Source organism: Canis aureus, chromosome X, assembly GCF_053574225.1.
Source record: "Canis aureus isolate CA01 chromosome X, VMU_Caureus_v.1.0, whole genome shotgun sequence".
In the NCBI taxonomy this organism is placed as follows: Eukaryota; Metazoa; Chordata; class Mammalia; order Carnivora; family Canidae; genus Canis; species Canis aureus.
Genome location: NC_135649.1, coordinates 63954885 through 63967409, shown reverse-complemented (window position 1 = coordinate 63967409; position 12525 = coordinate 63954885). Strand labels below are relative to the sequence as shown.

The 12525-nt window shown below is 40.1% G+C and overlaps 2 protein-coding genes across 12 annotated transcripts in view; both read left to right on the top strand.

Moving 5' to 3' along the window:
* The first annotated feature begins 880 nt into the window (after positions 1-880).
* Positions 881-5730, top strand: COX7B (cytochrome c oxidase subunit 7B). The gene is made up of 3 exons (XM_077887448.1): positions 881-1041; positions 4285-4409; positions 5532-5730. Exons 1-3 carry the CDS (start codon positions 1002-1004, stop codon positions 5607-5609), a joined length of 243 nt encoding a protein of 80 aa, XP_077743574.1. The 5' UTR covers positions 881-1001; the 3' UTR covers positions 5610-5730.
* A 5732-nt stretch (positions 5731-11462) lies between these two features.
* The window catches only part of ATP7A (ATPase copper transporting alpha), a 154689-nt gene continuing 153626 nt past the window's right edge, over positions 11463-12525 (top strand). For all 11 annotated transcript variants that reach the window (XM_077889249.1, XM_077889255.1, XM_077889253.1 and 8 more), the window contains exon 1: positions 11463-11727. The gene's annotated coding sequence lies outside the window, so the exon portion shown is untranslated. The remainder of the gene's footprint in view (positions 11728-12525) is intronic.

The following is a 12525-nucleotide window of genomic DNA, read 5'->3' as shown; positions in this document are numbered from 1 at the left end:
GTTTGGCTCTGAACTCCCAATTAGCATGAGATCTGCACTATTGCTAATCAATAAACAACCAATTCAACAAATAAATAACTTCTAATTGGGCTTCTACTTAAGAAAAAAAATTGAAAATACCCATGAAAAGGACCATACTTCTTGGTCAGAGTCATGCCACTCTTCACAAATGGGAAGTCAGGACACCTAATGGTTAAAAGTTGTCTCTGATTCATGGAAATCCAGTGCAATAAAGTCATTTAAAAAAAAAGGTTAAGATTTTAGATAAATCTTAAAAAAAAAGAACAGAAAAAGTGAAATAATTGTACTCTGAATATCCATTCTACAATCCATTTGTTGTATTTACTTTATCACCCATTTATCTACATATTATTTTTTTACTATTTATTATTTATTTATTTATTTATTTATTTTTACTATTCTTGCAACTTTTCTCTAAATTTGAAATCATCTCAAAATTAAAAGTTAAATCAGTATGTGTGTATATATATATAGGAGTATATAGTATATATATAATATAGTATATAGGAGATTAAAAAAAATTAGAGAAGTGAAGAAAGTTTGGGGGACTCAAAAGAATTCCTAGTGTGGAGCGAAATACAAGCTCAAGCCTCTGAAACACCATCTTGAAGTTAGGGCCTTTGATTATTCAGTCTAAGATCAGCATCTCAGTTTTCCTATGCACAGCCTTAAACCTGGCTCCAAGGTGGTGGTGGTGGTGGTGGAGTTTCTCTCATTCTTCACTGAATACCATCATCTCTCACCTACGAAGCGTGAAACTACATTTCCCAAAAAACCTTTATCTTTCCTGCCTGTAAAGAGGATTAAAATTTCCATAAAGTTGGGGTTTTCTTTTACAGGTCTCGCGAGATTTCTCTAAATCTCATTAAAGAGCCCAGCCGGAAGCCATTTTGTTTTTCAGGGCTCTTTGCAAGGGTACTTAGCACGAAGTTGTAGCAAAGCAGTTACCGCATTTGCACCGTTCTGCCTTCAGCTTCAGGATGTTTCCCGTGGCCAGAAACGCTCTAAGTCGTCTCCGAGGTAAGCAAAAATTATGAGCAAATAATTTCCAACCGCCTTTTACGCATTTGTCCTGGTAGTCTCTCGCGCCCTTTCCTTCCACCTACATCCCGATTTCCTAATTAAAAATGCGAGGTCTCCGACCTCGCCCCAAGTAATTGGGAAGCTGTCCTTAGCTTTAACTTTATCGCCTGGTGTTTCCGTTTTGGTTCTCAGCTCATTTTCTGTTACCAGAGTCATAGCATAGTTTTTTGTTTTTTAAAATTCACTTAATACGATTTCAGGGAAGGAGATTCTTGGTGGACACTACTCATTCCTTCAGTAATTTCGTAAATTTTAGCTTTGAGGATACATTTACCCTCAAAGAGAAGAACCTCCTTTTCTAATCCTGTAACTGTAATGGAAGGATACTGTAAATCTAGCTCTTTCTCTGGTTTCATTGCAAGGAGACAACACTGCAGCTTTTATGTTTTTTTGTTGTTTATTAATTGAGTATTAGCTTATAGGAAAATAGTTGTAATTTTTTTCTCATCTAACAGGCAGGTACGAGCGAATTTTGAGACCAGACGTGTGTATTGAGAATGCATTATATTGGAAAGAGACAATTCATTTCCGTACTTGACTTGCAGTGAAGGTGACCTTGAGTAACGTGAGCAGTTATTTAATATTGAAAGTGACCTTAAGCAATTACCACTTAGCTATCCTTTTATTTTCAGTTTAGAGTCATTAAAGGTATTACGAGACTGCGTTCTAAACACTCAAACAGCTTTGACAGTCACCAAAAAAAGAGTTGCTCAGCTTGTTTTTCAATATTTCAAAAGCCACATCTATTATTTCTTTCACTTTGGGCAAGGGATTTTTCTCTGAACCTCATTTTCCTCCTTTGTAAAATAGGGGGTTAGTAAATTATTCCTACCTCATACAATTGTTGAGGATTATATGAGATTACCAATAGATAATAGTAACCATTTCTTATTACAGTGGAGAGGTCTAAAGAAATCCACTTGGGTGACCTGAATTTTGAGGTCACGAGATGTTGCAGAATTGTTTCATAATTTTAACTTATTTATTTACCCTTTGAGTAGGTAGGGCCTTGTACCTCAGAAGGAGTTTTTTTTTTTTTTTCAATGTAGAATTCACACATTCACTTTTTAACTGCTTTAGAGCAGAATATGTTGTGAAATGTTTCTAAATTTGCTCATCCCATGTATGAAAGAAGAAAAGAAAACCTGTAAGGCAGTTAAGAGGAGAAATCATTAATGGCCAAGTAACTATCCTGAAATAACCCACTGTATCACATAGAAGCCGTTATATTCTTAAATGCTAACGAACGGGCGACGTTGCTGTTTATTTTTTCTTTTTTTCTTGCTGTTTTTAAATTTTTAAAAAGATTTTATTTATTTATTGGAAAGAGAGAGAGAGAGATCACAAGCCAGGGGGAAGGGCAGAGGGAGAAACAGACTCCCTGTTGAGCAGGGAGCCCAATGTTGGGCTCCATCCCAGGACCTTGGGATTATGATCTGAGTCAAAGACAGAAACTTAAATGACTGAGCCAGCCAGGCACCCTTGCTGTTTTTTATTTATTTTAAAGATTTTATTTATTTATTCATGAGAGACACGGAGAGAGACAGAGACATAGGCAGAGGAGAAGCAGGCTCCATGCAGGGAGCCCGATGTGGGATTCCATCCCCGGACTCCAGGATCACGCCCTGAGCTGAAGGCAGACACTTAACTGCTGAGCCACCCAGGTGTCCCACCTTGCTGTTTTTTAAATATGCTTTACATTGCAGGGGCGCCTGGGTGGCTCAGCGTGTTAAACCTCCAATCCGTGGTTTCAGCTAGGGTTGTGATCTCAAGTGTCTTGGGGTCCGCAGAAGTCAGGCTCCGTACTCAGCGGGGAGTCTGCTTCTCTTCCTCTACCCCTCCCCTTGCACATTCTCGGTCTCTCAAATAAATCTTTAAAAAAATATATGCTTTCCATTATGTAAGTACCATTTGAGGCTGTAAAACAATAAGGATCTGATACTTAGGAAGAGAAAAAAATCTGGAAATAACATATTTTGCAGTTTTGGTTCTTTGCCAAGCAAGCTCTCTTAAGAGCCTCTAGAAGCAATTTTAAAACTCATTCTACTAAAATAATAGTAAGGCAAAGTTTTAATATCATTCTCAAAAACCTTTGCCTCTACCAAAAGAGTAGCCCTCCATTATCCTTTCTAGTTTTATTCCTATTACTTGTCTATATACCTTGTTCTTCATACATAATTGGTTTTGTAGTACGCTGGGCTTTTTATTCCTCCACCTTTTTTCAGATTTCCCTTTCCTTCATCTACATAAGCAAATCCTACCTGCTGTTCAAAGTATTTAGCTAATATTCTACTTAGAGTGATTTGTGTATATAAATCTCGTATCCTATAGACTGCAGGTTACTTGAGGACAGGGTCTATGTCTTACATATTTTCATATACTCCATTTCTTTCAGCAAGTGTTGCATTTATTAGTAATTTAAAAAAAATCAAGTTTACTCTAGTTTTGGAGGTTTTTTTTTTTGTAATTGTAAGGTCATAAACATTTAATGTGCTTTCATTCAAAATTCATTTTGGGTTTACCTTTTTATGTTGTCAAGTTGTTGAGCACTGCAGAGTTAAACTAGTGAAAATTTAAGTCCTAAATATTCATATTATGAATAGGAGGCAAGTTCCAGAGGTTTGTAGTGAATGTTACTGGCATCACCTGTTCTGTTTTATCCCCTAAGATTTGATTTGATTTGATTTGATTTTTAAGATTTTATCCATTTATTCATGAGAGAGAGAGAGAGAGAGAGAGAGAGGGAGAGGCAGAGACACAGGCATAGGGAGAAGCAGGCTCCATGAAGTGAACCCGACATGGGATTCGACCCTGGGTCTCCAGGATCACACCCTGGGCTGAAGGCAGGCACTCAACCGCTGAGCCACCCAGGAATCCCTCCCCTAAGATTTTATTATGAAAAGTTTCAGACAGAAAAGTTGGAAGAATTGTATGATAAATACATATGCACTGCAGAAGTACGATTAAATTTTGACATATTTTTCTCACATATCTATACATCTGTCAAATTATCTTTGATGCATTTTAAAGTTCACTACTTTGCTTTTAGCTACAATGCGTTTTAACATTTTATTGAACATAATACTATAAAGATAACTTTGCTTTCCTGATTAGCAATATCAATTACATGTTCTCTTTTCCTTGTAACTGATACACTTCTGTATTTTTTTTTTTTTTAAGTTCAAAGCATTCCACAAACAATGGCAAGGCAGAGTCACCAGAAACGGGCACCTGATTTCCATGATAAATATGGTAATGCTGTATTAGCTAGCGGAGCCACTTTCTGTATTGCTGTATGGGCATATGTAAGTACTGTCGATTGATAATTTTCTATGTTAGATGTTTTTCTCTTCCTATTTATGTATTCAAAATGTTTTCACACAGTATACATTTCTAGTTAGGAGGGACTTCAAAGACTTCCTGATGTAATTACCCACCCACTGCAGGAATATCTTCCATAGCGTTAAGCATTCATATTCTACCCATCATTTTCTTGCAACAAATTCTGATCCCGTTTCCATGTATTGTATCAACCATTAGATATTAGAAGATTGTTATCATGTCTCCTGGATCTTATCTTTTAGATTAAATATCCTTAGATCTGTTAATCACTTTTTGTTACATGATTTCCAGGGTTTTCACCATCTTTGGGTCACCGTCCTTCGCTTAATCAGTTTCTCTTCTAAAAGAATTTTAGAAGAGAAACTGTTGTACCCCAGAACTGAGTACAAAATATTATGGATGAGATGTAAAGTGACTTGCTTTCATTTTAGTTTTAGTCTTACCAGTTTTACTTGTTGGTTAAAAGTAGGATAAATACATACATGCATACAGTTCTTAAGAGATACCTATCAACCCTTGCCTTTATAAACAAAGATTTTTATTAATGGGGCTTTTCATTCTTGTTTTCAACCTTCCTTAAATATATTGTTAAAATAGATATGTGTACTTAATTAGAAGAGTAAATGGGTGGTGAACAAATGTGTGATCGGGGGCACTTTTGGAGGTGGTGTTCCTTGATGAAAGGATATTATAAAAGTAATGTTTGGCAGTATTTGGGTAGTTCTGGTTGAGTGAAGCAATGTTTTGAGATAGTAGAGAAATGTGAAGTAAAAATTTGAATTAATTAAAAATTCAATTGTTCAGTTATACAAGCCATATTTCAGTTGCTCAATAGCCTTATGTGGCTATTGTGTTAGTGAAGATCTAGACATTTCTTGCATCTCAGGACACCCTATCAAACAGTACTGTTCTAACGAATTAGGACAGCAATTAGCTTTGGCCTACGTGGAAGGCACTACATCCCAGCTGAGTTTCTGTGTGTTTTTAACCTGTAGAGTAGCTTTGTCACTTTTAAGAAATAGTCTCCAAGGAAGAGTGGATTCTGGTTTAAACATTTATAACTAATAGTGTTTTAATTCTTACAGACAGCAACACAAATTGGAATAGAATGGAACCTGTCCCCTGTTGGCAGAGTCACCCCAAAGGAATGGAGGGATCAGTAATCCCAGCTGGTGTAATAATGAATTGTTTCAAAACCAACTCATAATTGATGCCAGGTGAAAGCACTGTGCACCTACTAAAATATGGCATGATTTAAGAAATAAAGTACATTTGAAACCTTCATTGTTGGTTTGTTTCTTTTGTAATGAAACCAAGCTTGATCACTTCTTTTTTTTAAAAGATTTTATTTATTTATTCATGAGAGATACACACAAAGAGAGAGAGAGAGAGAGAGAGAGAAAGGCAGAGATAGAAGCAGGCTCCATGCAGGGAGCCCGACGTGGGACTCGATCCCGGATGTCAGGGTCATGCCCTGGGCCAAAGATGGCCCCAAACCGCTGAGCCACCCAGGCTGCCCTCACTTTTCATTTATTTAACTTTAGTGTTACTATTAAAGTCAGATGCTTTACAAGTTCTTAAATAATTTTTCTTTCTGAGGTAGTAGTATGAAAGTAAAATTTGGCTGTTACCTGGAAGTCAACTTTACAGTAGGCTGAAATTAAAGTTCATGAATAACTGATCACAGAGTTATATTAGGTCATCTTTGAGTAGATACTGAATATGCTTACTACTTTCACCTCTAATTTGTTTACACTTGAAATTGGCATTGTTAAGTCCTTTTTACTCCTGCCAAGAGAACTTGGGGTGTCACCAGACCAAGGGAAGAGTGGTCCTATCATATGAACTCCTAGGACATCTGAAGATTAGGTAGCTCCTTGGCTCCATTGACATTTATCTTGGAGCTTTGAAACTTTCATTATATTTAAGATGTTTATGATGCTATTAAAGGATCTGCCAAATAAAGTTTATTTTCACTTCTCCAGTTACTATCAGTGGTGACCTGCTGTTGGCTCTGTAATTATACCAACTTTTTGATATATATTCTGAATTCAGTATGACTTTAGATTTTGTATGTAAGATGCTAAATGAAGAAAACATCTGTACCATGTACTTCATTACTTCCTTGGCTGAAGGTGTAAAAAGCCTCATGTTTGTTGATAGTGCGCAAGCAGAAAATGGAATTTGAGTGGAGTAATCTATGTAAGCTAAATTAGAGATTCCTAAATTCACTTACCTATGCAGTAAGTTATCAGATGAATGACTTTTAGGATTCCCCAAACTTACCTGATGTAGATAAGGATTTATGCATAACCAAACCTTTGAAAGATTTTTAATTATATGAAATACTAGAAGAATGCTCTCCTGGCAATATGTTCTGTTTTCTCATTAAACGCATCAATCAAATCCAGTAAGTAATTTCCTTGAGAAGGAAAAGTTGAATGTCCTTGCAAAATAAGTGCTTGCAAGATTAGTAACTACGTGATAGTGCCAGTATTTGATAAAACTTGAACGAACGCTTGCTATCATTTAGAAAGCATGTTAAAATAGGACTGAAGTATTCAATTGCATGTAACCCTGAAATGTGATTAAGCAAAATAAGTGCTGAGGAAGTTTCAACATTCCATTATTTACTTTTTTATTCCTGAATTGGCATTGAGGATTACTAATGACTACAGGTAATAGTAGTCATTTTCTTTTTTTCTTTCTTTCCTCTTCTTCCGAGGAGGAGGAGGTTATCTTCAGTTTTAATCGGGAAAGACCACAACATGACTACCTCCTTGGTATTAATTAATTTTTAAAGATTTATTTATTCATGAGAGACACCGAGAGAGAGAGAGACAGGCAGAGGGAGAAGAAGGCTCCATGCAGAAATCTCGACGTGGGACTCCATCCCAGGTCTCCAGGATCACTCACGCCCTGAGCCGAAGACAGATGCTAAGCCGCTGAGCCACCCAGGCGTCCCACCTCCTTGGTTTTAACGTAATGTCGCCAGGACACATTTTAGCTCACTCCCTGGCATCCCCAACGCCGCTCACGCTAAGAGCCAGGCTGGTCCCCAGGGACTTCCAGGACCGCTGAGAGCACGAAGAGCACTAAGGGGGTGATCCGGACAGACGCATGGGGTGTTGCGGGTGGTGCGACTCAGCTACCTGGGCACCAGTCACCTCGGCCCCAGACTCTAGGTCCTCGGGCCCTCACAGGAACCATGACTGGGTCTCCAGATTCACCGAGGCAGAGCCACTCTGGAAAGCGCAGGACATCTCCACATTCTGCCCCTCAGTTGCCATCATGTTCCGCGGAAACTCGGTAAATTTTGCTTGAGAAGACAGCCCTTGTACATATAAAACCGAAAAGAAAACAAATCCAACATATGCCAAAAAGATCATTCCAAAAAGAGGAGGGGGGGGTCACATCAATGTAGCCAACGGCCTAAATGCCCCCCCCAGGAACTCCAGCCGGGCAGCCCGAGGCAGGCTTGGAGCTTGGCGGCTCCGTCTACGTTTTCCTTCTGGAGAGCAGGAACATTTATTTTTTTCCAATTTGCTTTTTTTCCCCATGAATGGAATCTTCCCTGCCTCCGTAGACTGGATCGCTTGGTGCTTAAGAGGACAATACAGTTGTACCGTTGCTGGGGGCTGGGAGTTGGGAGATTTGGGGAGGAAGTTGGGGCATTGTTGAAACTTTTTTTTTCTTAAGATTTTTATTAGAGCGCAAGCGCACCTGCATGCACGAGTGGGAGAGGAGGGGTGCACTGGGAGAGGGAGAAGCAGGCTCTTCATTGAGCAAGGAGCCTGATGAGGGGCTTGATCCAGGACTCTGGGATCCTGACAGCCAAAGGCAGGCGCTTAACTGACTAAGCCACCCAGACACCCCTACAGATAATTCTCAATATGATTTGTACCAATTTCAGGTAAGTGATAATTGTCAACTATTCTTACCAGCAAAAGAATACGGCATTCAAAAATGTCTGTTCACTGCTAACTCTGGGAAACGAACTAGGGGTGGTAGAAGGGGAGGAGGGCGGGGGGTGGGAGTGAATGGGTGATGGGCACTGGGTGTTATTCTGTATTTTAGTAAATTGAACACCAATAAAAAAAAAAATGTCTGTTCATCTGCCAGCATATATGTTGCTTTGTGTGATAATACCTGGTGGTGGTAGGTGACATTTTTGAACAGACTTAAAGCTTAATTTTGTAGTTAATCTTGTTCTGATGAGTAATTCTAAAATGGTCTTGGCCACTATTAGAAATGAAGCAGTAATACAGGTCTAAATTAGTGTCCTCACAATGTTCTGACCTTGCAGCTTTCCTAATGTACTGAGAGTCAAAGCTTTATCCTTTCACAAATGCACTCAGTTTATCCCAAAACGCATCAGTGGGAGTTTTATTTTTTGGTAATATTTTATTTATTTATTAATGAGAGACACACAGAGAGAGGCAGAGACACAGGCAGAGGGAGAAGCAGGCTCCATGCAGGGAGCCCGATGCTGGACTGGAGCCCGATGTGGGACTCAATCCCGGGACTCCAGGATCACACCCTGAGCCACCCAGGTGTCCCAGGAGTTTTAGTATCTAGGGTGGGAAGATTGTCAAATTAGTCTTCGATCAAAAATCTGAACGTTTGAAGAATGTAGGGAAGTGACTTCAGAAGCATTGCCAATCCCTTAAATGTTATTTGTGTTAGAGGGCTGTGAAGTATTCTTTTAAATTAGGGTAAATGTCATAAATCCCATTCTTAATTTCGTTGTAAATTATGTTACTATATGTTTTCTTTTAGATTCATTAAACTTGGAGCACCTGGGTGGCTCAGTCAGTTGGGTGTCGGACTCTTGGTTTCCACTTGGGTCATGATCTCAGGATTATGAGATCAAGCCCCATGTCAGGCTCTGTGGTCAGTGGGAAGTCAGCATGAGGATTCTCTTCCTCTGCTCCTTCTCAGCTTGCTCATGCACTCACTCTCTCAAATCTTTAATTAAAAAAATTCATTAGGGATCCCTGGGTGGCTCAGCGGTTTGGCGCCTGCCTTTGGCCCAGGGCGCGATCCTGGAGTCCCGGGATCGAGTCCCACGTCGGGCTCCCGGCATGGAGCCTGCTTCTCCCTCCTCCTTTGTCTCTGCCTCTCTCTCTCTCTCTATGTTTATCATAAATAAATAAATAAATCTTAAAAAAAATAATAAAAAAAATAAAAAAATTCATTAAACTTATTAAGAACTAGATACTAACAGATATTGAGTTCTCACCCTTGTGACTATTAACTTTTTTTGAGATATATTAATATCATTTTATAATCATTTTGGGGGCACCTACTATCAGCTCAACACCAGAAAACTCGATTACTTGATATTCACTTCTATTTGAAAACTAGTTAATAGTATGTATAAAACTGTTAGTATGCTTATGCATTGATAAAGGGAGGTTAGGGATGATGCACTTAGAGATGTGAGGTGTTTTATAGTGAGGGAAAAGTTCAACTATTATATACATAATAGTCTTGCAGCTCATAATGATAAACTTTATATAAAAATTAGCTGGTGAATTTGAGACTCTGATAAGGCTTTATTAATGGTTTCTCATTTTTAGTGAGTTTCTTTGTAAGCTTAACTGATAATATTGTAGTTATAAACCAACTGGCTAGGGCAGCCCTGGTGGCTTAGTGGTTTAGTGCCGCCTTTGGCCTGGGGTGTGATCCTGGAGATCTGGGATCGAGTCCCACGTCGGGCTCCCTGCATGGAGCCTGCTTCTCCCTCTGCCTGTGTCTCTGCCTCTCTCTCTCTCTCTCTCTCTATCATAAAAATTAAAAAAAAATAATTTCCCCATACATCTCATGACAGATATTCAATGAAAGGAAATATGAAAAGATCACACCTCACTACGAATTTAGTGAGATGTAGCCTGTCCCTCTTAAAGTTAATATTCACTGTTTTAAAAATCTTAGGATTTTAGGGCTCCTGGGTGGCCAAGTGTCTGCTTTGTAAGTGTCTGCTTTTGACTCAGGTCACGATTCCAGGGTTCTGGGATTGAGTTCTGCATGGGGCTCCTTGCTCAGCGGGGAGTCTGCCCCCCTGCTTGTGGTCTCTCTCAAATAAATAAAATCTTAAAAAAAATTAGGATTTTACCATTTCTTAAAATGTGAAAATGGGAAAACAGGATTAAAAGAATACATTTTTCTCAAACGCTTTCTGTAACAGTGCATCATATTGCAACATTTTATGCATCTCTTTTTTTTTAAATTTTTATTTCTTTATGATAGTCACAGAGAGAGAGGCAGAGACACAGGCAGAGGGAGAAGCAGGCTCCATGCACCGGGAGCCCGACGTGGGATTCGATCCCGGGTCTCCAGGATCACGCCCTGGGCCAAAGGCAGGCGCCAAACCGCTGCGCCACCCAGGGATCCCTCATTTCTTTCTAAACTCATGGTGGTAGATACTCTAACATTCTTTGCATCCTTGGAATCCTCTAGGTTTTTAGAATGATAGACAAGTAATGGATAAATGGGCAAGTGGTTCAAAGCTTTAGATTGGTGATATGAAGGTAGGCATGAGGTGAGACGCCTGCCCCAACTCCAACACACACATAAAGGTTATGAATTCAAAAGCATGAATAAAAAATCATAAATTTTTTTGAGATCATTTTTGAATAGAGGGACGAGTGCAAGTTCATAGTTTTGGAATTGCAACTGGAGTTAGGCTACACAGTAACAGCAGCACGTTAATTTCACGCTGGGAAGGGCTGAAGTATGCAGAAGATGATTTGCAAACAGGTCTATGGTACTTCTTGGCTTGGGGTTAGGCTACTACAGACGATACAGGTTTTGGTGGGATTTTGTTTTGTTTTGTTTTTGGTGATGGGGGAAGGAGAGGTCTCTGCCGCGCCAAAAAGACTTCCGCCCCAGGCTGCGTGTCAACCCAGGGGCAGTAGGGGGCGGGAGAAGCTCAACTCTGGGGCTCCTGTCCCTCTTCACGTGACGCGTCCCTCACTCTGCGTCTCAGGCCTTGCTTCCGGCCTGGGCGTCACCCGGAAGTGGGGGGAGTGAGGAAAGGACGAGTAAAGGCCACAGGCCCTGGCGGCGGTGGGTGGAGGAAGAGAAACCGTGGGAGTGCCGCCACTGCTGCCGCAGCCGCCGCGGCTCTGACGCCGCCGCCCCCCTCCCCGCAACCCCCCTTCCACGCCACCACTACTGTTTCTTCTCCCGGTGTGTGAGATCGGAGCCTGTGCGTGGATTTGCGGCTGCCACGGGCTGCATAGCTCGCGAGGTTTAACCATAATAAAGAAAAACCAGGTAAGTCCTATATTGTCTTCCTGTAGTCCCCTTCTACTGGAGAGGTGTTCTGTATTGTCAGTCTTTACTACGGAGTGTAGTGGGGTCATTTTAATCAGGGGCAGTCTCCAAACTCTCACTTCTCCACGACTCTCGTATTTACCACCCTCACGTTTTATCTTCCTAGTAGGGGATAATCGAGGGGAGATTGAGTCCAGACCCAAGTCACTTTCCTTGTACCCTCCTGGGGAACTGTCTTGATTATCCAGTGGCCTATGTTACCTAATTAGTTGAAGGTACAAGAAGGTCCGTGGCCGGTATTGGAAGTCGTATGGACTGATGACGATTAATAATGTAAAAAAATTATTTTTCTTCTTGTCTCGCTCTGGGAGCATAAGCTAAACTGAGAGAACACTCTTATTTCCATTTCATTTTGTTCATTCCGCCCCTTTCCCAGTAAAGTTATTCTCCATCTCTGTGGCATCTTTATCTTTGACACTTTTTGTTGTAGACGTTGAGGTTATTCTTAGCACCAACAACTCTTTTTGTTGTTCACAAGTTCGTATTTTCAGCATCTGATTTTTGTTTTAGAGTCTGTTCATCTACAGAAATATGGTCTCAATTAAGACACATTGAGTCTTAATGTGTGCAGAACATTGAATTGGGTGATATTAAGGTGTAGGGGTGGTAGGAGGTATACACAAGAAATAGGATGGAGTCCCTGGCCTCAAATGAGTATGCAATCAAGTTGGTTTAGTTCAGTTATGAAGACAGTGGGTTCTAGCAGCCCCACTGATTGAATACTTTGCGTATCTCATC